Source organism: Canis aureus, chromosome 3 (genome assembly GCF_053574225.1).
Source record: "Canis aureus isolate CA01 chromosome 3, VMU_Caureus_v.1.0, whole genome shotgun sequence".
NCBI lineage: Eukaryota > Metazoa > Chordata > Mammalia > Carnivora > Canidae > Canis > Canis aureus.
In genome coordinates, this window is record NC_135613.1 from 19,509,610 (window position 1) to 19,531,983 (window position 22,374).

General features: G+C 44.8%; 1 protein-coding gene across 3 annotated transcripts in view; it reads left to right on the plus strand.

Moving 5' to 3' along the window:
- Positions 1-393: 393 nt before the first annotated feature.
- CDH13 (cadherin 13) overlaps positions 394-22,374 on the plus strand; it is a 1,003,185-nt gene continuing 981,204 nt past the window's right edge. Inside the window, exon 1 of one of the 3 annotated variants that reach the window (XM_077890997.1) lies at positions 394-732. In XM_077890997.1, coding sequence (XP_077747123.1) covers positions 688-732 — 45 coding nt within the window. In that variant the 5' untranslated portion in view covers positions 394-687. The remainder of the gene's footprint in view (positions 733-22,374) is intronic. The other 2 variants (XM_077890998.1, XM_077890995.1) reach the window with 2 other exon arrangements.

Below are 22,374 nucleotides of genomic sequence, written 5' to 3' on the forward strand. Positions count from 1 at the left end.
TTAATAAAATCTATTGCCCCTTGATGGATTTTTTTTTTTCCGCAAGCGAGAATTGATCTGTCGTCTTGGTGATTTGTGAGATGGCTAGGAAACACCAAACACCATCATGACTTGGGCCACATTAGGGGGGAGAAAAAAAGGAAGAAAGAAAGAAAGAAAAAGAAAAAAAAATCCACTGCCAAGTCTTTCCAGGCGTGGAAAGGGCTGGAACTGCTGGGGTCATTTTATTTGATTTATTGGAATTAAAGTGGATCTTATTAACATTTTAATAAAGAGAATCCTTTTTTGCACTGGGCTGGAAGTGTTCTCCAGTCCCCGGTGCAATTCCATTCTCTGCAAAAGTGGAATCGGCTGGCGTTGCCCAGCGTGATTTGTGAGGCTGGGCCCCAACAGCCCAAAAAAGCAAACGGGCTGCCTCCTCCGAGGGACTCGCTCTGTGCGAGGTGCTCGCCCTGTATCTGCCATGCAAAACGAGGGAGCTTTATGAAGGAATCTGTCTTGTAAAGCCATTGGTCCTGGTCATCAGCCTCTACCCAATGCTTTCGTGATGCTGCCGCTGATCTATTTGGGAAGTTGGCTGGCTGGTGAGGCACAGCCTCTCCTCAAAGCCTGGCTCCCACGGAAAATATGCTCAGTGCAGCCAAGTGCATGAATGAAAACGCCGCCGGGCGCTTCTAGTCGGGCAAAATGCAGCCGAGAACTCCGCTCCTTCTGTGCGTTCTCCTGTCCCAGGTAGGGAAGAGGGGCTGCGGGGCGCACCCTGCGCCCCGTTTCTGTGTTCGCGTCGCGTGGCGCGGGCAGGGAGAGGGGGCTCTCGGGGGTCGGGGGACTCTGGGGCGCGGCGGCGAAGAAAGCCTGGGGCTTGAAGGGAGGTCATTCCCAGCCCCAGAGATCCCGGGGGGGGGGGGGAGGCTGGTTTCCCACTCCGATTCGCCTCTGTGTGTGTGTGTGTGTGTGTGTGTGTGCACGTTCGGGGAGGAGAAGAGAGCTCCCCAGTCCCCTTTTTTTTGCAAGCAGGGGCGACATTCTCGCCTACATCAAGTGGGGTAACTTTGATTGCCTCCTTGGAGGCTCATGCATTGGAGAAAGACTCGGTCGGAGGCGACTCCGAGGAGTCCCGGTTTCCCCCCGCGCAGCGCGGAGCGGGGGCAGCGCCGCTGCGGTGGGGATCGCGGGCTGCGGGGCTGGGGAGGCCGGCCTGGCATCACCGCCTTCCCGGGGCGCCCGGGCTCGGAAGGCGCCTCCCGCCGCCAGTGCTGCAGCCCGGCTGCTGCTGTCGCTCAGGGGCGCCGGCTCCGGCCGCGCCCGCCTCGGGGTTCGCTTCCTCCGGACCTCGGGCCCCGAGCGCGTCGCCCTCCTCCCGCCGGGACGCAGGCCCCAGCCCCCTGCGCCCCCTTTGTCCAGCCAGCTGGAGCTCCGGCTCGGAGCCCCAACTGCCGCCGCCGCTGTCTTCCCGGGCGGCGCGGAGCGCAGAGAAAAGTTCAAGCCTTGCCCACCAGGGCTGCAGCTGCCTGTTAACCCGCGCAGCGCCGCGGCGCCGGGGGGCCGCTGACCCGGGCGAGGCTGGGGGTGGTGCGACCGAGACCGGTTCTCAGGCCACCACCTCCGCACCTCCAAGATCTCGGGAAGTTTGTGTGCAGGAAAGCAGCACTCCGAGAAGGCCAGACCGGAGGTGCTGGCAGCCGAGGGGCACGCCCAGCCCTGCTCTTGGGGCCTGTGGTTTCTGAGAGCAACGTGACCCAGTCCCCCAGGCCTCCAGTGAAGCCTCTGGGACTCCCGGTGAGCGGGCAGGCTACAAGTGGGTGCGTAAGATCAAGGCAGAGCCAGGCACAGAGGAGGAAAGGAGACAGGGAGAGCCTTTGGGTGCTAGGAACGGGCGTTGAGTTCCTGGCCAGGACCCCTGGGTCCCGGGGGAAAGGCACCGCGTGTGAGTGTGTGGGTAAGGGGGAGGGGGTGAGGCAGCTAGGATCCCAGGCAAGGGCTGTCTGGGATGTGGGGATGCAGTGCAGCCTTCTAAGGGAGGCCACTGCTGGATCGATGCTGGGGTTAGACTTTGGAAATGGGCCAGTGTCCCAGGAATGGAGTGACCATGGAAATGATGTATGTAAAAAGTGGGGGCTAGTGGGTGGATGCCAGTGCCTGGGGGCAGAGTAAGGTGCCTGGCTGCTGAGCCCCTCCCCCACGTATGATTTCCCCCTTCCCTGGATACACAGCCCCCATTCAGGACTGCCCAGTTGTATTCCTCTAATACCAGGGCTTTGCTGGCTGACTCTCTTGGGGTCCCGGTAACCATAAGTCCTGCCACAAATCCTCCGTCTGTCCGTGAACCAGTTTCCCATACTTTCTGGACTCTGGCTGTCCCTGAGGCTGCATGTATGTATATATATCCCCGTTTAACAGAGTGGATCAGAATATGCCTCTGATTCAGACAGATCCTCTCTGCCATATGCTGGTGGTGCCACCCTGGGCAAGTTGTTTAGTAAATCTGAGCTTTCTGATTCTCCACTGTAAAATAATCTTGTCACCTCCCTGGGATTGCCAGGCAGATTAATTGCATTCAACAGGATGTCCTAGGTAATGCATTTACCATGAGGCCTGGCATACTGGTAACTGTTAGTGTCTGCGAGCACTTTCCACAGCCTTTCCCCGAGACTTTACAGTCCTTTCCTCTCTCAGCATGCTTGGACCTCAGTTAGGATTCCAGGGCTTGCCCGGAGTTATTGCCTCCCCTTGAGAGACAGGCCACATGGCAGCACCCAGCAATCCCTGTGCACTAGGGGCTTCTCACATGATACCTTTTGCAAAGCAACTGGTGTGTCTCCTCTTGCTGGGCCCAGATGGCACAGGTGGGTCTGAAGGCTGTCAGCTCACTGGGTTCCTTAGCATGGGGAAGTAGAGGTTTTACCGTGAATTGAATTGCCGGCTCGCTCTCCGAGGCTTATTTCTCTCTAAGATTGTTATGCATAATCAAAGCAAAAGTCCACATTAGGGCGCTAATTGATATCCTGGTTGCAACAGCACCTTGCAGAGAAATCATTTTGGTGCAATTCACTTAATTGGTAAGAGGTTCAAGTGCACAACTCTGTGTGCCACGGTGAAAAGTGGGGAAAGTCTTGGAGCCTTTGAGTCAACAAGCAAAAAACAAAACTTTCTTGAAGTAGAGAGAAAACAGAAGGAAGGGAAAAACAATGTAATAAAGCAAATTAGTCACTTGGTCCTAAGCGGTGTTCAGGCAAGCATGTATGTGTTTTTCCACTGCAGTTATAATACTCTGGGTCTGGCTTTGGAAGCCATCAATCCCTGTACGTTTATTGGCTGGTTGCTGTTTTAGGCATTTTGAAAGGGGGAAGAGGAATTCTAAGCAACAATGGCTGGAAGCTGGCAAAGTCAAGGAACAGTCACCTCTCTTCTCCCCTGGGGTGTTTTGGGAAAAGCTGTCCCAGAAGTGGCCTCTGGCATTTAACTATGATAAATAATGAATGTGGAACAGATTAAGGGAGCCCTGACATAGAAATTACACTGTAAGTATGATCCGGCCCCCCCTACTTCCACCCCAGCCGCTGTTTGGGTATCACTTACAACTAGCTAAAAGTCCTAACAATGAATGAGTAATCCCCCAAGAATTAGAATTTTAGGGAGTGGTTCAGGTTTGGAGAGCGGTCGCTTGGGAGTGACCAAAAATGTTCCACAGAATTCTGAGATGTTGATTTAAAATGGGGAGTTCTTTCTTGGACACAGAATGTTGATTTTCAGGATTTTAAATAAGAACCAGTGTCTTTCAGTACCCCTGGAACATCATATATTCTATGTTAAGGGCAGAGTTTATTTGCAGAACCTTTCTGATTAGGAGAAAAGACTGTGGGAGTGGCAGAGAGCACCCCCTGCCCTGGGATGGCCTCAACATGTGACAACCCATAAGATTTCAAAAGCACTAGGGAAACAGAGACATAAGTCGTGAAAAGAATTGGAGTGGTACAGTTCACATGTCTGAACAATTTTTTTTAGCAAGTCCCCAAAGAGACTTAATAAACTGCGAGGCTGAATATGTGATCTGGAGTTTATGTAATGCCACAGTCTATATTAAAAGCCCAACAGTCATCTTAGCTAATCTCTTCTGCTCTGCCTCCCTCCCTTCTCTCCTTTTCTATCTTTAGCCCTTGGGTTTTCCATTAAATAAAATCTATTTCCTTCTAGAAGTATCTCCTATGTGTTATAGTGGAATTGCCCGGCAAACCAATGTACCCAGTAACTGCAGTATGTAAAAGTATCAGCATTTGCATGTGTGCACTGAATCTCAGTTTGAAGTTCACTGTTTAGGTAAAAGTACAGCTAGGTTCTTGCGAATATTCTTCTTTCTTTCCCTCTTTCCAAAAAGAAAGGTGCCTGGGGAGTCCAGGTAGTTTCTGTGAGGTGGAATGAAACTATGGATTCAATGACAGTCATATCATCTATACAGCCATAGTAGTTCCTATTTCTTTGTGGCTGTGTATGTCCATCTCTGTGTGTTTTGATCTTGTTTTAATACCTGTTGAAAAATTTCTCCAGAAGAGGGCTCCATTCACAGTATTACAAAATTCTGAATCCACAGCTTATATATTTTTAAGAACTTCAGTGTAGTAGCTCCATCTAAACCCAACTATTCTCCTTATTCCCAATTATTTGCTACAAGCTCCCCCAATGAGAAGTCCTGCCATTTTGCATGGGAGAGTCTCTTTCCTCCTTTATTCCCTATTATACTTGCTTCTGTTCTGTTTAATTCTACAACTCTGTAGTCCCTCTGAGTATAAGTGCAGGGAACAGTTGAAAGACCTTTGTAGACAATGCCACATGAAATATGGGGAAGTTTTGAAATTTCCTGGCATTTGATTTTGTTTGGACCTGGTTTTACTCTTTAGGCAGCCAAAAGGCAGGCATAGCTCGGCTGTGAAAGGAGATAATCTTCCCCATTAGGTAACTACCCAGAAGAATGACTCATGGGCCAGATTTGCTCACCCTCCAGCACCAGTTGAAAAGGAGAGGGAAATATGTCTGTCATCTAATTACAATAATCAGTTGGGCAGAATCAAATCAAGTGACCAGTGGTTTTGGCATTGTTTCCACTTAGCTGTGGGCAAGGTGCCCACATGCCTGAGAGAATCTGACCCTCCTGAAGGATGCTGCCAATACAATCCCCTGCAGCCTGTCTCCTCTGTAGCTACTTAGGGATCCCAGGCTTAACTCCATATCCCTCAGCAGATGGGGCAAATGATGATGGGCTGGACTATAGGATCCCCTTCATTAGGCACTAAGTAGTGGCTTTATGCTAGGGTTAGGGTAGAATGCAATTTCTTTTTCCATTGAGAGAAATAGCTAAGAGCAGGCTAGAGAGGAAAAGAAATGACATTTCAAACTTGAAACACAGCCAGGGCTCATGTTGGTGAACGGGTCACCCGTTTGTTTAGCAGGCTGAAGCTCGAGATATCTGCTTCATGATGCTAATGCTCATCCATCCCAGGTCTGCAACTCTGGCTTCTGGGCAAAGGTTGAGAAGTCGAAGCCATAGGCCAAATGTAGCTCATGGATGTATCTTGTTTGGCCAAATCTTTTGAAAAGTGGGAAATTATAAATTAAAAAAAAATCCAGATTTCTTGCATTTCTGAAAATATCAGAAGGTAAGGCAATCCTAGAGCTTCATTCCCACTTGGCCACAGTTTACTAGAGCAGAGTTCCTACTGCCACCTTTTAGGAAAGACATGCCTCTGTAATTTGCCACAGTCCCTGCCAGTCCCTACTACTCATCTAGCCAATTGTAACTCATTTATTTTTACTCACTTGCCTCATAGCCATTTGTGTTGGGAACTTCTGCTTTCACAAATTTTGAGGCTTAATCAAATTGATGCAGTCAAGTTTTTAGTGATAGGCTCCTTGAAAAGGAAGGGACAAGCCTCTTTTGATCACTATGAATGAAATGAATTGAGGCTTGCTTTGGAAGAACACGATCAAGGGGACCGCACTTCCATCCTGAGAACATTACCACTGTCATTACTGTGCCACTGGGTGACTAGGGCTACCCAGAACGCTAGGACCCCCAGATCATTATTCCATAGTAATAGTTACACCCAGAGAAGTGATGCATTGCAGCTCTGAGTAAAACTGATGTAGGTACACCAGAGCGTTGGTACACCCAAAACATTGCAGTTAAGGGGCTCTGGGAGTGCTGGATAATAGGTAGGCCCCAGTGCACTGTACGCAGTGTTATACCAAGAGCATCAGTACCCTTGGAGTACAGTGATGCTCTGGGCACTGTCACTCCCACAGTGTTGCTCACCTGCAATATGCGTATCATCAGAATGTCACAATAACTTCTTGTACCCTACAGGGGACTCTGGGTGCACTGGGTGAGCTCTCAAAGCATTTACAACTGTGGGTTAATGTTAGCTGCATAGCTTTGTTGCCTAGAGTACTTTTATACACAGAACATTGTCACCTCTACCACCAACTGGAATTTGTGTGATGTCCTTATAGTTGCTTTTAACAGTTAACACCCAACATAGTCTACACATAGTGTTAATGCTATAATTAATGTCCTCTGGCTCCATAAATACTAGATTAAACCGTCCATCCATGCCATACCAATAGGTAAGCCCCAGATAACTTGTTTTTCATAGCTTCAGATCCCAAAGAGCAGGGTAAATATAACTACACACACATACCAAAAAAAAAAAAAAAGTGATTGTTTTTCCTCTGTCAGTTGCCAACAGAAGTCAAATTCCTGAAAATTAGCATTAGCAATAGGCACGTTTTGACATGTCATGTCTCATTTCAAAGGCCCCAGCAAGCGTCACCCAATCTGTTACAGAAGCACAAAGCCCCTGTGTCTCCCAGCTGAGTATAGGCCGGGCTGGGGTGCAGGGCAGCAGCTGCTCAGCTGAGAGCAGCCCTGCCACATGCCTGGGCAGGGCCAGGAAATGAGCTCAGCCCCTGGAGGAGCCTGGGGACCCTGCAAGGAATGTGGCAGCCTCCATCCCTGCCTCACATGGCCTGCAGGCCAAAGTCGCTTCCCTCTGGAGGCGGCAGGGAACCGCTTCCCCATGTGCTGCAGGGATGGTGCCTGCAAATGCCTGAAGCTTGAACTTCTGTGGTAATCTCCCTGTCAACGGATGTAGGGCCTGCAGAAAGTTGCTGGACCCTGCCAACAGAACCCATAGCTGTCTTAGGCCTCACAAGCTCTACCTTCAACTGCCATAAGCTGCTGGGCATCTGGGATCATCTAACTCAGGGGTTGCAAACTGTGGCCTATGGGCCAATTCTTGCCTGCAGCCTGTTTTTATAAATAGTTTTATTGGACCATAGCCATGCCCATTCATTTATATAATTGTCTATGGCTGAGCTTGTGCTATAACAACAGGGTTGACACCATATGGCCCACAAAGCCTAAAATATTTACTATTTGGCCCTTTGCAGAAAAAGTTTGCTGACTCTGCTCTGACTCAGAATTGTAGCCACAGGGGCTGCAGGAAATCTTCTCAAAGGGCAGGGAGGCATTAGGGATTCAGTCATTAGGGACTGTTCCTCCTAAGCCCCAAGCACTCAAGTAACTTGACTTCAGGGAGATATACCTGGGACTAAGTGGATTCAGTAAATACCTGTGATGTCCATCCAAAACCTACTATGTGGGATCCCTGGGTGGTTCAGCGGTTTGGCGCCTGCCTTTGGCTCAGGGCGCGATCCTGGAGTCTAGGGATTGAGTCCCGTGTCGGGCTCCCGGCATGGGACCTGCTTCTCCCTCCTCCTGTGTCTCTGCCTCTCAATCTCTCTCTCTCTCTCTCTCTCTATGTCTATCATAAATAAATAAATAAATCTTAAAACAAAAACAAAAACAAAAACCTACTATGTGCTCAGGGTATGGCTACTGGGGAGGTGACCCAGCCTCTGCTCTCTTGGGGTTTGGGCCCTGAGAGATCCCCTGGCAGGGAGATCAATGTCGATTCAGGAATAATTCAAAACAGAGGCAACTGCTATGAGGGAAGAAAATGCAATTGTGTGAGGTGTGCTGTCCTGTGTATTTTGCTCATCTGTGCCTCATCTTTCTCCCCCACTAAAATATAAGCTCCATTAGAGCATATACTATTGTCTGGTTGGCTTCTGCATCCTCAGGGCCTAGAATAGTGCTGGAATGCAGCAGACCCTCAGCAAACATGAATGAATGAATGAATGAATGAATGAATGAATGAATGAATATAAGAAAAGCATCAGATCTAGATGAAGGGCCTGGAAATTTTCCTTGATAGCCTGATGCTTGAGCCACAGTCTGGAGGAGTAGTGAGGCCTACAGACAAAGGAACACTGGAAGGTGTAGGCAGGGAAAAGAATTCCAGGCAGAAGGCACAGCCTGGGGGAAGTCTCTGTGCAGGAAGAAATATTGCATAGCTCAAAGAGGATGGTATCGGGAGTCACTGAGTGGTTCCAGAGCCACTGGGGCTTTGGCAGCCATCACAGAGATTTTGGTGTTTGTCCTGGAGCAATGGGCAGCCACTGAAAGTGACAAGGGGAAGGTGTAGTGTGACAAGGTCAGATTTCCTTTTGGAAAGGTCACCCGGGCTGCAGTGTAGTAAATGGATTGGCGCTGGGTATGAGTGGAACGGAGAAGCCAGTCCAGGCCTGAGATCATGGGAGTGGCAGTGCAGGTGAGGGAAACAGATGCACCACTCAGATTGTCCAAGGGACATTTAGGGGAGAACCTGGCAGAGCTTGTTAGCTGGGTTCGGAGATGGCAGAGCAAGGGGCAGGGAGCGGTTAAGGAGCAAGCATGAGTTCTGACTCCTTTCAATTGGCAGCTTCCTGCCAATTACCCAAATGAGAACCCAGGTGTTTGACATTATAAACAGGGTCTGAGGGCCGTTTCCATAGGGGTGTTAGCCAGGCTGCAGTAATGCTCCTCAGGAGAGGCATCCCAGGCCCCAGTTACTCAGTGCCCACTGATCCAATCCATGCTCGCATCTGGGATGGGCACAGTGGGGGCTTGGAAATGCCCTTGTCTAGAGAGACTGATGTGTACCCTCTATAATTAACCAATCTCTGAGGCTTTTCATGCAAAAGATATTTGGGAGAAACATTGCCAAGCCCTTTAATCGTTTCTTGAACATTCAATCAGCAGCACTAGAAATATTTCTTACATGAAGCAAATAATGATCTACTACTTTCAGCAATCACTTTGCGAATGCTAACAAGTCTTCATTTCAGCATGTTGGATATAGCCGTGGTGACTCTTATGTTTCCAGGTGGAGTAGCAGAGTCTTCAACGGGGTGCCAGGGAGTGGTATGTTGGCAAATGTTTAACAACTGGGTTCTCTTAAAAAGGGGGGGGGGGCACAGGTACATTATCCTCAGAAGGCTAGGGATGCATAGGTGTCTGCATTTATTGAGGCATTTAGGGAATTCATAGGTAAACAGGATGGATGTAGGATCTGTTCTCATGGGGCTTGCCATCTACCCAGGGCAGTCATTAAGAAACAAGAAAGTATATTTTGTGGAGCACCTGGGTGGCTCAGTAAATTAAGCATCTGCCTTCAGCTCAGGTCATGATATTAGGGTCCTGGGATTGAGCCCCATATTGGGCTCCCTGCTCAGTGGAGTCCTTATTCTGCTTCTCCCTCTGCCACCTCATGCTCTCTCTCTCTCAAATAAATAAATAAATAAAATCTTTTTAAAAAAGAAACAAGAACTTAAATAGCAGAAATAATATGAACTTGGTAATTGTTACCATAAGACTCAATAAGAACTAAAACAGTATTGGAGGGGTGGTTGCTGTGCCTTCCCTCCCCTTCTCCCACCTTCCTCCTCCAGCCCCTTTCATCCATCTTTTCTTCTTTCTTTTCATAATCATTAAAATCTACTCAGTGCTGAGAAGGCTGCAAACTTGGAATTTAACAATGAATACACACCTGGTCCTGGATTGAGAAAGTGCTGGAGGTGAACCAGGGCCTATGGTCTGCCAGGACTCAGAGGAGCCAGACTCTCAGATTGCTTAGGGGAGTTAGGGAGACATCTGAGATTTTAAGAAGTGAGTTTGACTCCTGGCCATTTGCATGCCGAGTGACCTCAGATAAGTAACTTTATTTCCCTCCTCTTCTGTTTCCTCCTGTGTCTGAACAAGGAGAGAGAACACCTATATCTCCCCAGCAGGGTTTTGGTGAGGATTAAATAAGCACATACTGGTGACTTCATCCCATGATTGGCAAATATTTGGTGCTAAAGGAATGTTGGTTATTATTAACTTTCACACACTGCGCTCCAAGGGAACTTGGAGCTTTCAGGTACCATGGAGCCTGAGCCTTGATAATTTGACCAACTTAGAGGTGAAAAAAAATGCTTGCATATTTAAAATGCATGGACATTAAAAAAAAATAAAGTTTGCTCTCTAGAGAAGGATTTGCCAATTCCCATATTGGTAGCTCCCCAAAGATCCTTCCCCTGGGGATTTCATGCCTCATAAAATCATTTGATCTGGTGGGATCTTATCTTCTAGATATATCTGCTCAGTGGCTGTTTCCCTGAGGCTTTATCAGGGCAGTGTGTTGGCGGGTGTATGTGTCAGCACCAGGAACACTTATGATTATTATTTAAAATATATCAAAATACCTGTAGTAAATTTACTGTACAATTTATTGCTATGTGCCAGTTGCATACATTATCTGTAATCTTTATTGCAACCCTTAGGAACAACTATTCTTATCCTCATTCTATATGCAATGAAAAGGAGTTCAGAGTGGTTGAGTCATTTACCTAAGGCCACACAGCCACTAAGAACTGGGACCAGGAATTGAACCCATGCATTTATGATTCCTGTGCATGTGCATTTTCCTCCATATTTCACTCACATACGAAGGCCTGATCCCTTATCCCCCCCAAATGTTGTAAGAATTTTCTCCCTTGACTATTTTGTTTTCTGGTTCTCCTGGAGTCAAAGTGGCTACATGTAGTGACCTCATTTCTGAATTTTGGTCTCTAAAAGTGGGCCTGGGACCTGGGCCTCCTGTCTGGGTTAATGGGTTAATGGGTCTGGGTTAATGGCTACAACTTTCTGAATGGAGTTAGGCCAGTCATTTGTGTTGTCACTGAGGCCTTGCTTTTGACCAGAGGCAAAGAATCCACCCATGCTGCATGCTTGACCCAGCAAGAATGGCCATCTTACTAAGACTAGCCACACAACGGGCAGCCGGGGTGGCTCAGCGGTTTAGCACCGCCTTCAGCCCAGGGCATGATCTTGGAGACCTGGGACTGAGTCCCACGTCAGGCTCCCTGTGTGGAGCCTGCTTCTCCCTCTTCCTGTGTCTCTGCCTCTCTCTGTGTTTCTCATGAATAAATAAATAAATCTTTAAAAAAAAAAAAAGAGTAGCCACACAGGACTCAATGAGGGTGTGGCTCCTCTGCAGCTTCCAGCACAGGTAAATTCTCTAGGGGTATATTTGCTGGCAGTTTCCTGCCTGCTGCTAAGCTCTAAGGCTAGATGGTGTTCCTCCCAAGGGGTGCCAAGGAGCTCCAGTGATTCCTGAATGCTACTGTCTACAGTAACATTTTCCCCACTCACTCCATAGAAAATGAGAAATATACAGCCTGTAGCTATATTGAGACAAACCAATCTATCGGGCATTGCAACAGAACTGAATCTAACCTCAAATGTAGTTCTGTTTTACCAAAAGAGTTTTCTTTTTTTCCTTTTAATTCAATTTAAGTGCCTTTAGTCAGGGTAGCCGTTGATTCCATGAACATTTGTTGAATGCCTGTTATGTGCCTGGCACTGTCTTACGTACTGGTGACAGAGCAGAGAGCACTCACAGAGCCCCTGTGTGAGTGGGTGTACCTATCCCCGCCTTTGCCCCAGTCCTTACCACTCTGCATGGTGGCCTTGCATTTCTGTCTCTCTCAGAACCTTTTTTTTTTTTTTTTTAAGATTTTATTTATTTACTCATGAGAGAAAGAGAGAGAGAGGCAGAGACATAGGCAGAGGGAGAAGCAGGCTCCATGCAGGAAGCCTGATGCGGGACTCGATCCTGGGACCCCCAGGATCACACCCTCAGCCAAAGGCAGATACTCAACCGCTGAGCCACCCAGGCATCCCTCTAAGGACCTTTGTATCTGTGCATCCCAATCTGTACATTTCATGTTTAAGTCATTCATTTAACAAATATTAACTGATCAACCACAGGGTAAGCCACATTGAAGAAAGACAAGCTTGCCTGCCCTCATTGTTGTCTACGTTCTAATGAGGGAGAAAGACTGTAAACCTTAAAAATAAGTAAGTACAATAATTTTGGATAGTGATGCTGTAAAACAAAATGGGATAGGCAGTTGTTCTGAGTCTATTCACAGTCCAATTTTGGGGTGGAAAGGTCATTGTTCTGATGCAATGATGTTTTCTAGTTTTAGAGATGAAATGTCCTATTGTTTGTAAAATGAAGTTAGTCAACTAACTGCCTATCCCATTTTTGTCTTCTATTTATCATGGTAAATAGAGCAGTAAAGTATCGCTGGCAAACCTTTATCCATTCTATATTTTTTGTTTTTCTTGAAATTTTATTTTTGGGAATCTAAAAATATGGTAACCAAGAATTTAAACTACAGGTAGGTAGTCTTCTTCTGTAAAGAATAAATATATGTCTCTTTTGCAGTTACTCAACACTATCAATGTAGCGTAAAAACAGCTGCACGAACCATGTGAACAAATGGGCTGGGCTGTTTTCAATAAAACTTTATTCAGAAAAACAGGCAGAGCTGGATTTGGCCCTTGGGCTATTCTTTGCCACCTTCTGATCAGAACCCCAGCCACCTCACCAGTTGGTCAAATTGGGATAGGGTCAAGGCCAGGGAAAGAAACCAGACGTTTTCTTTGGCCTGTTGCTACCGTGAGAATGTGGTATTTCTTTAGGAAGATAGTATCATTGGATTATTCCACATTAACTCTAATCAAGGTAAAGATTAACTATGGAACAGAATTCTCAGACAAGGACTGAAATATATAATTCAGCTTTTGTAGTATTATCTGGACTACAATTTTTAAGCCTTCCTCATCACTCAAAGGTGTATTGGTATTAAACACTATCTTAGGCTGCATTCCTTAGTACAACCTAAGTGATGGAGATATAGGCTTGGATGCAGGGAGCTAATCTGAGAGATGACCCTAAGACACAGAAATAAGGAACAAGAAAGAAGGAAAGCCAAAAAAAGCTCTTTGATCTGGTTACTATCATGGGCAACTAAGGCTCATTATTGCTAGGACTCCTCAGAAGAATTGCATAAAATCTGCTTTAGAATAGTCTCTTTGCTGGATAGGAAGCTGGGGTGTATACCCACTATGCCCATCTTCCATTGGTCAAGGGTGGCCCCTAATACCATTGGTTTCTCTGTGCTTCCCTGATAAGCCTTTGTGGTTCTGGGGGAGCAACCATGGTTTTGGAGAAGTCCTGAGTAGAAAAATAGGCAAGTCCTGAGTGGTGTGACAGGTGCTTGGATTGGCAGTTTGTGCCCTGGATAGGGCGTGAGTATATAAGAGATACCAGTTGCCCTGTTACATATTGCCCAAAACTTCCTCAATAGAGCTTATGTTAAAGGGAAGGGTTATGGGTTCTATTTGTTTTGTTTTTTTTTAAACCACCGAGTTTGGTTTAGTACCCACCTGCAGATACTCTCTTTCCCACTAGATGGTACCAGTATGCCAAAGCCCTGGAATGCTACCTTTGGGCCTCATCTTTGGCATGGATATATTCCCACTACTTATAAACAATTAAGGAATAAATAAGTTGAGGTTGGAGGAACAGACTATGGTTGTTTGGGGGACATAAGATGGGAGAAAAATGGAGGTTATCTAAACAGTTACCTTCATTCATTCATTCACCAACAAATCTTACTGGCCACCCACTGGGTGCTCAACACTCTTTTCAGCATTGGGAATACAGATATAAACAATGTACACAAAGTCCCTAACCTGGTGAGCTTCTGTACTAGCTGGAGGAGAGACAATAAAAAAATGAACAGGTATATACATGATGTCTGTCATGTGGTGAGTTCTGTGGAGAGCACAGTCCTTCTGTTGTCTATCTGCTTGTCTTGTCAGCTAGTAGGGTGAGAGATTATTTCCATCTGTTTCTTAAACCCCATTCTGCTGCTCAGCAACCTCTTGTAATTCTGTTTTTGTAGTTTATTCTCACAATGAGACTGTGAGCTTGTGGAGGGAAGAAATTGTGCTAATGGGTATTTGGGCAAATGGGACCAAGTGGAACCCCTATAGCTCACCTCAACCAATGGCTCATTGGTTGATTTCATTTGTTTGGAATCATTCTGAATTGTTACTGTTGTTGACATACAATAGAGTTGCATCTTACTCAGGGGTTAGATTATAAAATCAAGGTTTAAGGCAGACGCCGTCGTCATTAACCTTGAAATATCTTAAGTTGCCCATTAAATTGCAGTATGTATGGTTTTGTGTGTGCATCCCTGTATTGTAATCAGTATGTAACATTGTATAATGCATGCCATAATGTACAGTGCATAATAAAGAATACAGGTAAGATATAATTTTACAGAATTTAATTGCAGTATTTAAATTGTTCTTTTTCCTTCTTTTTTCAGTGGAAGAGCTGGATTTCCATTAGTTAAATGTGCATATGATAAGACTTTACTGTATTTATTCAAGCTGGTTTTTTAATTGTATGATCCCCACCGGGCTGAGTACTAGGGAGGGCAAGGGCCATGTTCTCTGTGATCTGTTCATCTCTGGGTTGCCACATGCTTTGGGGAAGAGGAATAGCATACAAGTAATAGTAGTAGTAGCAGTAGTGGAGATTCATATTCAAGGGCCTATGAGCTAGGCCCTGTGTGAGTGCTTTAGATGTATTAATTAGCACTTTTAATCTTCCTAAAGACTCTATGGTGTATCTACTATGATTTTAATTCCATTTCACAGATGGAGAAATTCCGGGAGAACTGGATAAAGGTCACACAACTTTTGAACTCTGGGGCCAAGATTCAAATGTAAACAGTCTCGGACATAAAAGGCCACATGTTGTATGATTCCATGAAATGGAAAGAATTGTCCAGAACAGGCAAATACATAGAGACAGAAAGTAGAGTAGTGGTTGCCGAGGGCCCGAGGTGAGAGCAGCAGGGAATGAGTGACTGCAAATGAGCATGGGATTTTTTGGGGAAGAGTGATGGAAATGTTATGGAATGAGAGAGTGATGATAGTGGCACTAGTCTGTGAGTATACTAAAAATCACAGAATTATATACTTTAACAGGGTGAACCTTATAGTGTGTGGATCATGTTTCAATAAAGCTGTTATTCAACAGAAAAGCAAGCAAACATCAGGCAGTCCAACCTCAGGGCTCTGTGAGGCCATCCCTGAGCTCTCCTACAGGTGCTTACCAAGTGCTAGTGACATTCTATTCTCTTCTTACATTAACACTACTATTCCTCACAAGGGCCCTATCATCTAACCTCATTTCAGAGATCAGAAAACTGAGGCAGGCATATACTGAGGAACATGGGCCTGGCCAGTGATCCAGGCAGTTGTAGGCCTGAAGCATACTGGTTTTCACACATTTTATTAATGAAAAGCAATCTCAGTCAACCAGCTACAGGTAACTTGGCTTATTAGAAACTAAGCAGTGGTTCTTCACTTTTGTTTTGCAGATTTGCAAAGTGGATCAAGATCCTTCTTTCCTCACTGGTTATTATTCCTCTCTGGCCCAGGTGGGCCTGGTTTAGGGTACTGGCACGGAGAGACTATAGGGTCTTAGTGTGTGTGTTAGAAGATGTGTTAGTGTGGCTGACTTCTAAAAGCAATAAGCATAAGTGGCTCAGGACCTGGGAGAGAGAGAAGAGGAAGAGGGGGAGAGAACCAATTGACATATTAATTGTCATTGTACTCAAGTTGATACCAGATTGCTGAAAGGATTCATACAAATTAACAAGAATGTTTGGCACCCCTTGGCTGTTTCAGTTGAAAACTTCATGGCCTGGCAATAAAAAGGAATCTGAGGTCTAAGACAGGGGGAAGAAGCTCTTTGCTTATACTTGTCACTCAGTGCCTCCAAATCAAGGCCCCCACCCCCATAAACACTCCCTCCTAAAGCACCTGCCACCCTCACTAGATGTCTTTTGATTCCCAAGCTCTGTAAACATGAGATTTATTCCTCTCTACCTTCACTCCTATGTTGATGATTTGTATTTACCTTTCATGTTTAAAATACAGAGTGATGAAGCCATTAGCCAAGCACAGTACAGCAGGAAAGGGCAGCAGGGCTTGCCCCTGGATCCAGCCCAGGATGCCTGTTTGTGGTCCTGGAGGGTGAGAATTTATAAAGACAATGCCAAAGGACTATAAATATCTTCCTGGGTCTCCAGTCTGTTGGAGCAGCTGTGACGAGCTGGGGTAGGAGCTGGGATTGAAAGCATTCTGGCTGAGATCTGGCTTCCCAGGTGGCTGGCCTTGTGGTGGCAGGGAGTCTGCTTAGCCACCTAGATTCTTAAAGCCTTCCTGGGTAGCAACAGATGATTATACAAAACCATATGAGTATATGATCTTCCAATGTGTTTTGCAAAGTGTTTTCTGAAGAGGTACTGATTCCATGAGAGGTTAATGAAAGCTCTGGAAAAAATAAGTTGCATGAGCTAATATTTTGGGAAACTCTGGACTTACTGATAGGTTGTATTTTGTTTTTCACAACTGAATGTCTCAGGCTTTATTGTGCATTTGAGTTTCAAAGAGGGGCTCCCCAAGGCTGCATTTCCAATGTTCTTCCTAAATTCCCAGTGGTAAGGGAACTCTTGCATAGAGTATGTCATGAGACAATGATGCACAGGATAAATGTGAGAAATAAGCTGTAGACTCTGGGGTCTCAGAGTTTGGACCTGCATCATCAGAACCAGAAGTGTCAGGATCACCTGGGAGCTTGTTAGAAATGAATTATCTATGCACAATCTACTGAATCAGAGATTCTGGGGATGGATCCAGCAAACTGTGTCTTCACATACTTGCCCCTTAGGGGATTCTGATGTTCCCTTAAGTTTGAAACCTGCTGCTCCAGTTGGCTCTGGGGAAAGAGACCTTTCTGATGTTATTTGGATGAAGGAGGGAAACGTGTCTGGTGCAGGATCTATGCTCCTTTGAGGAAAGTGGAGATGAAAACATGCAGACCACAGAGATATAGGAATGGAGGCCAAAGGTTCTGCTCTATCCTATTATGGACAGGTATTTATGTCTGGGAGACCCTGAGCTATGTTCACATGATGCCTTCAGTGACAGCTGTGGTTGACACAGGCAGACCAGAAGACCTGGAGTGAGGACAGAAGCACTTGGGAAGTATGTATAGGGGAGGAAAACTTCATCTTAGGTTTTTATCTGGGACTCTTCAAGGAAAAGAAAGATTAACAAGAGAAAAACCATCAGCTTATTAATATGTATACCTCATGTGTGCATGATAGGAAAAAAATGAGAAACTCTCAGAAGTGGCTTAGAACTCCAGCTTAAATATCATGTTAAGCTAAAGACAAGAGAGAGAAAGGTGTGGGGATGCCAGCTGTGGGGGTGTAATGGGGTTGAAAACAAGAATGAGATTTGTTATGCAGGTTTAAGTCAGTGCCTTGCCCATTGGTAAGGATCTGAAGTTGTCTACAGGGAATAATATCTGTCCTTCTTGGTAGAGAGTGGAGGAAGAACACCTTTATAAATTCTAGGTCCTGATTTTAGGCAAATAGGAAGAGGTCAGTAAGATTTTCTTGTATCTGCTTCTTCTCAGTTGCCTTCAGCTCAAAATAATCCTTATGACAGAGTGGCATGTTTAGGATGGCATATTCTGCTATCTTTCATCTGACTTAGCACCCACTTCCTTTGACTTTATGTGTGTGTGTTTAGTATGTAGTGTGTGTATATATGCACATATAATGCATACAGACAAAGCATACATATATACACACAGATGTATACATCTATGGCACATGCGTACACGTATAATAGATATACATATATGTGTATACACACATATATAACATATACATATAAATACATGTATATATTCTATATATACATATGATACTATTAAGCTCTAGTCACAATTGGCACTCACTAAATTCTAGGCTCTATTCTTTGAGTTAAGTTTCCTAAGATGAACCAGACAGATGCAGAGGCTGCAGCTGCTGAACTTGTAGAGATTACAGACCGAAGGGGAGAATGACAGAACATGACACTGCTGAGTTTGTGAGAAGAGCTAGGTCTATAGTCATTGGATTTTGAAGCCCATCCAGAATAACTCTTTGTGTGCCATTATGAATCTTTGCTGATATTTCCAATATTGCCCATGATTCTTACTTGTGAAGTACAGTCTAAATGGGTGGTTCTCAAATGGGGGCAATTGTACCTCCCAGGGGACATATGGTAATGTCTGGAGATATGTTTGTTTATCACAACTTGGGGAGAAGGTACTATTGGCATTTGGTAGGTAGAGGCTAGATGTGCTATTCAACGTCCTACAGTACATAGGACAGCCCCCACTGCAAAGAATTATCCCAGCTTAAATTTCAATAGCATGAGTGTGAGGAAACCAAGTGTAAGTGTAGAGCTTCATGTTCACCCAACACACACAGGAATATTGGTCTCTACCCCATCACATTCTAAAAGCCACAACCCAAAGCTGGCTCTGTGAAAATAAAATTAGCAGCAAATTACTATCCATGTATAATTTTTCAGAAGGTAAAACTACGAATCTCTGGTAAATATAAACATTAATTCATTAATTTATGAGGAAACCAATAAGATGCTATGATGGCTTCAAAGGGCATTTAAGAAGCTAGGGTATTTTTGAGCAATTTGGCAAAGAAGTATTAGGATAAGATTGCTGAGTTAGAAAAAAAATACAGTTAATGTGCAACATGCCTAAACCTTGGGGGTTATTTGTTCCATGAGACAAATTAGTTTTGTTTCTACTAGACAAAAATCGACAAGTAACCGGTAAGTTTACTCTCTGGGGCCTTCCATCAAGAGCAAACAACAAGGTGAACTAAGAATATGCACGTAGACATCTGCTGGTGACCTTTGTCCCTGAATGATATTCAGAGGATTTCCATCAATCATTTTGGCCATGTTTACAAGCTTTGGATAATTTTATTCTGAATCTTTACACATGATTTTTAATTTACTAGTGCTGCCTGACCTGAAATAGCCTGTGAAATATGGGGCAAAGAAATGGAAGAGTCAGCTGAGGTCTAAGAGGTGGTAGGAGGAGAGATTTCGTAGGTCAAGTTAATTGTGTAGATGCCATCTCCTAACTGCCTTTGATTAAGTGTGTGCTGTGCTACATGCTTTCATTCAACCCTATTAGGTGGGACTGACCATTGTCCACATCTGCCAATGAGGAAACTGGGTCAGAGGGAGAGTTAGAATGTCAGTTTCAGACATGTGCAGAGTAAGGCTAAAATGGTGTGGAAACAAGACCAAAAGGGGAGAACTAGAGAAAGAAGGCGGAGTGTTACAAGCTGGAAAAAAGCATAAGTCCAATTTGAGGCAGAAGTACTCCTACCATATTCAGGAGGCAACAGGGAGGCTATTCTGGGTGACAATAAATGTGAACACAGTGTGAAATTGGATCAGTACTACAGAGATGGCAGTTATTAATAGTATCAGTGTTATTTTAGCCAAAGGATCTCACTACTGCCATAGGGCAGTACCTGGCAGTAACCCATGGTGGTTAGGAGCCCAGGCCTTGGGGGAAGCTAGAAGTGGTTTGGATCTCAGCTCTGCCCCTGGAGGTCCGTGTGGCCATGGCCATTTCTGTGCCTCAGTGATCAGATCTATGAAATGAGGGCCATTAATACCTACCTGATACATCTGGGATGGGGATTCAAGACAACCCTGTAAAATCTTGCTTGAGCAAATGATAAACCCTTGGGAAATGGCAAATGGTTCTTTGAGAAGGTGAATAGACAGGATTTAGCAGATGATGGTTAGCCATTTGTCTGTAAGTGTCACAGTCTCAGAAAAGCAGATTCTGAAAGGAGGATTGGAGTGCAATTAATTCATCTGGGAGGTGATCCAGAGAAAACCCTATGGGGGTGGGGAAGTGAAGCAAGGAAGAGAGGGAAGCCATGTGAAATGTCTGTTATTCAGCCAGTTGCTACTGTGGTTGTTTGGAGCTTGATTCACCTGGGGACCCATGGGAGCGAGTGTAGAACACTTCAAAGTTATGCCATCTGAGGGACATGGGAGTTCCAGACTTTATGCCACAAATATGGGTGGGCATTGTTTTGGGGCTGTTCCAGGTGGCATTGACTTTGAGCACTACTGGACTTCTAGGTATGGACTCGGGTCTCAGAGAAAACCATCAGCTTAGAGGTGTGGAGTTTTTTAGCTGGAAGTGGGGCCAGCCCTCTAAGGGGAAGGCCAGAGGATATGGGCTTGGAAGGTAGGTGGGAAGCGCTCAGCAGGTGCTGTAATCAGTATCAAAAGGCATACAAACAGTGATGCCCTTTGGGCCAGGAATCTACATCTGAGAAGTTAAAGAAACAGAGATAGGTATAAAAAAAGGCACAGACATACTTCTCTGCATTATGTGTGATAGCCCGAATTGAGGACAATAACAATAGTCAACATGTATTGAGTGTTTGCTATGTGCTTGGCTCTCCTAAGTGCTCAACAAATAAGCTAAATTCTAGCAAATGGCAACTGGCTAAGTAATTCAATGGAATATTACACAGGCATCGAAGAGGGCATTTATGAAGACAGCAATGGCGTGGAGAAATCACCTAAGTGAGAAATGATACAGAACAGGAGACTGTATGGAGTACAATTCCTACTAAGCAAAAAAAAAAAAAAAAAAAAAAAGCCTCTGTATTTATGGGAATGAGGCTGACACCTGAAAGGAAATTTATCAAAATCCTAACTGTGGTTTTGTTCATGTAATGGGCTTGTGAGTTATTTCTTTTCCTCTAGTTTACAAATCTTCATTGATGTGCATGTATTGCATTTACAATGAAAAAATACAGTAAATATGAAAAAGTGAAAGAAGAAAAAAAAAACTTCTCAAAAATAGGTTGTGGAGATCCAGCAGAAGTTTTGAAGAAGGGAATGAAAAATAGTATTTCAGAAAAATTAACCTGTGGGTGGTGTGGAAGATGGATTGGGTTGGGGAAGACCCAAGGTAAGAAGTTGAGTTTGTGAGTAAATAAAGGTCACAGGGAATGTGGAAAGAAAGGGACCAGTATTAGAGGCATCATGGTTAATGGGATGATGGGGAAGAAAGGGAAAAATGCTAGAAATGATCTCAAGATTTGACTTTAAGGGTGCTTTACCAATGATTCTGACTGATACAGGGATTACTCTGACATTATTTCCCTTGCCTAAAGTTGCATTGCACGATGTGTGATAAAAATCATTTTGGGTATATCTCATTAGTAAAACAAATGCAATTTCATCTAAAAAAGAAAATTCGCAATGGAATAATAAACATATATTGAGCACCTCATTGAGACAGGGTTTTTTTTTTTAAAGGTTTTATTTATTTATTCATGAAAGACAGAGAGAGAGAGAGAGAGAGAGAGAGAGGCAGAGACACAGACAGAAAGAGAAGCAGGCTCCATGCAGGGAGCCCAATGTGAGACTTGATCCCGAGGCTCCAGGATCACACTCTGGGCAGAAGGCAGGCGCTAAACTGCTGAGCTACTCAGGGATCCCGAGACAGGTTTATTTACATCTGCTATCTCATCTAAACCTAATAACAGTCTTATAAACTATGTTCTTAGTATTTCTGTTTTACAAGTGAGGTTAGAGAAGATCAGAAAAGTAAAGGCACTTATCCAAGGTCACAGAGAATCTGAGTTCAGATAATTATTAAGTGAACCATATGTGTGTATGCATATATGGATGGTTGAATGATGGTTGGATGGATGATGGATGGATGGATTGGTAACCATGTAAAGAGGAAGAAATGTAGGGTACTATCGTGTCAAAATATAAAAGAGGGAATTTCAAGAAGAAAGTTGCAGTTACCTTAAAAGGTAAGGAAGGAAGGGACCTGGAGAAAGCACTAGATTCTGCAAAAAGAAGGCATGGCATGGTCACTAGTTCTTTTTATGGGGACCATTCTGGTCAAGTAATCCGGGTTGTGTAGGGGAGCTGAGGGGCCAGGGCATTGTGAGGGGAGATCTATAAAACGATCAGTCAGACCATGTAGGAGCTAAAAAACAGGCACAAGCCTAAGGAAGAGATCTGATGATAGGAAAGAGGGGCAATGTAAGAGAACAAAGGGAAAGGTAGGGGACTAGAAGGAAAAATGGAAAAAGTAAAAATAAAGGAATTACTGGTTAAGAATGAGGACACCAGACTGCCCAGGCTTGACTCTCAGC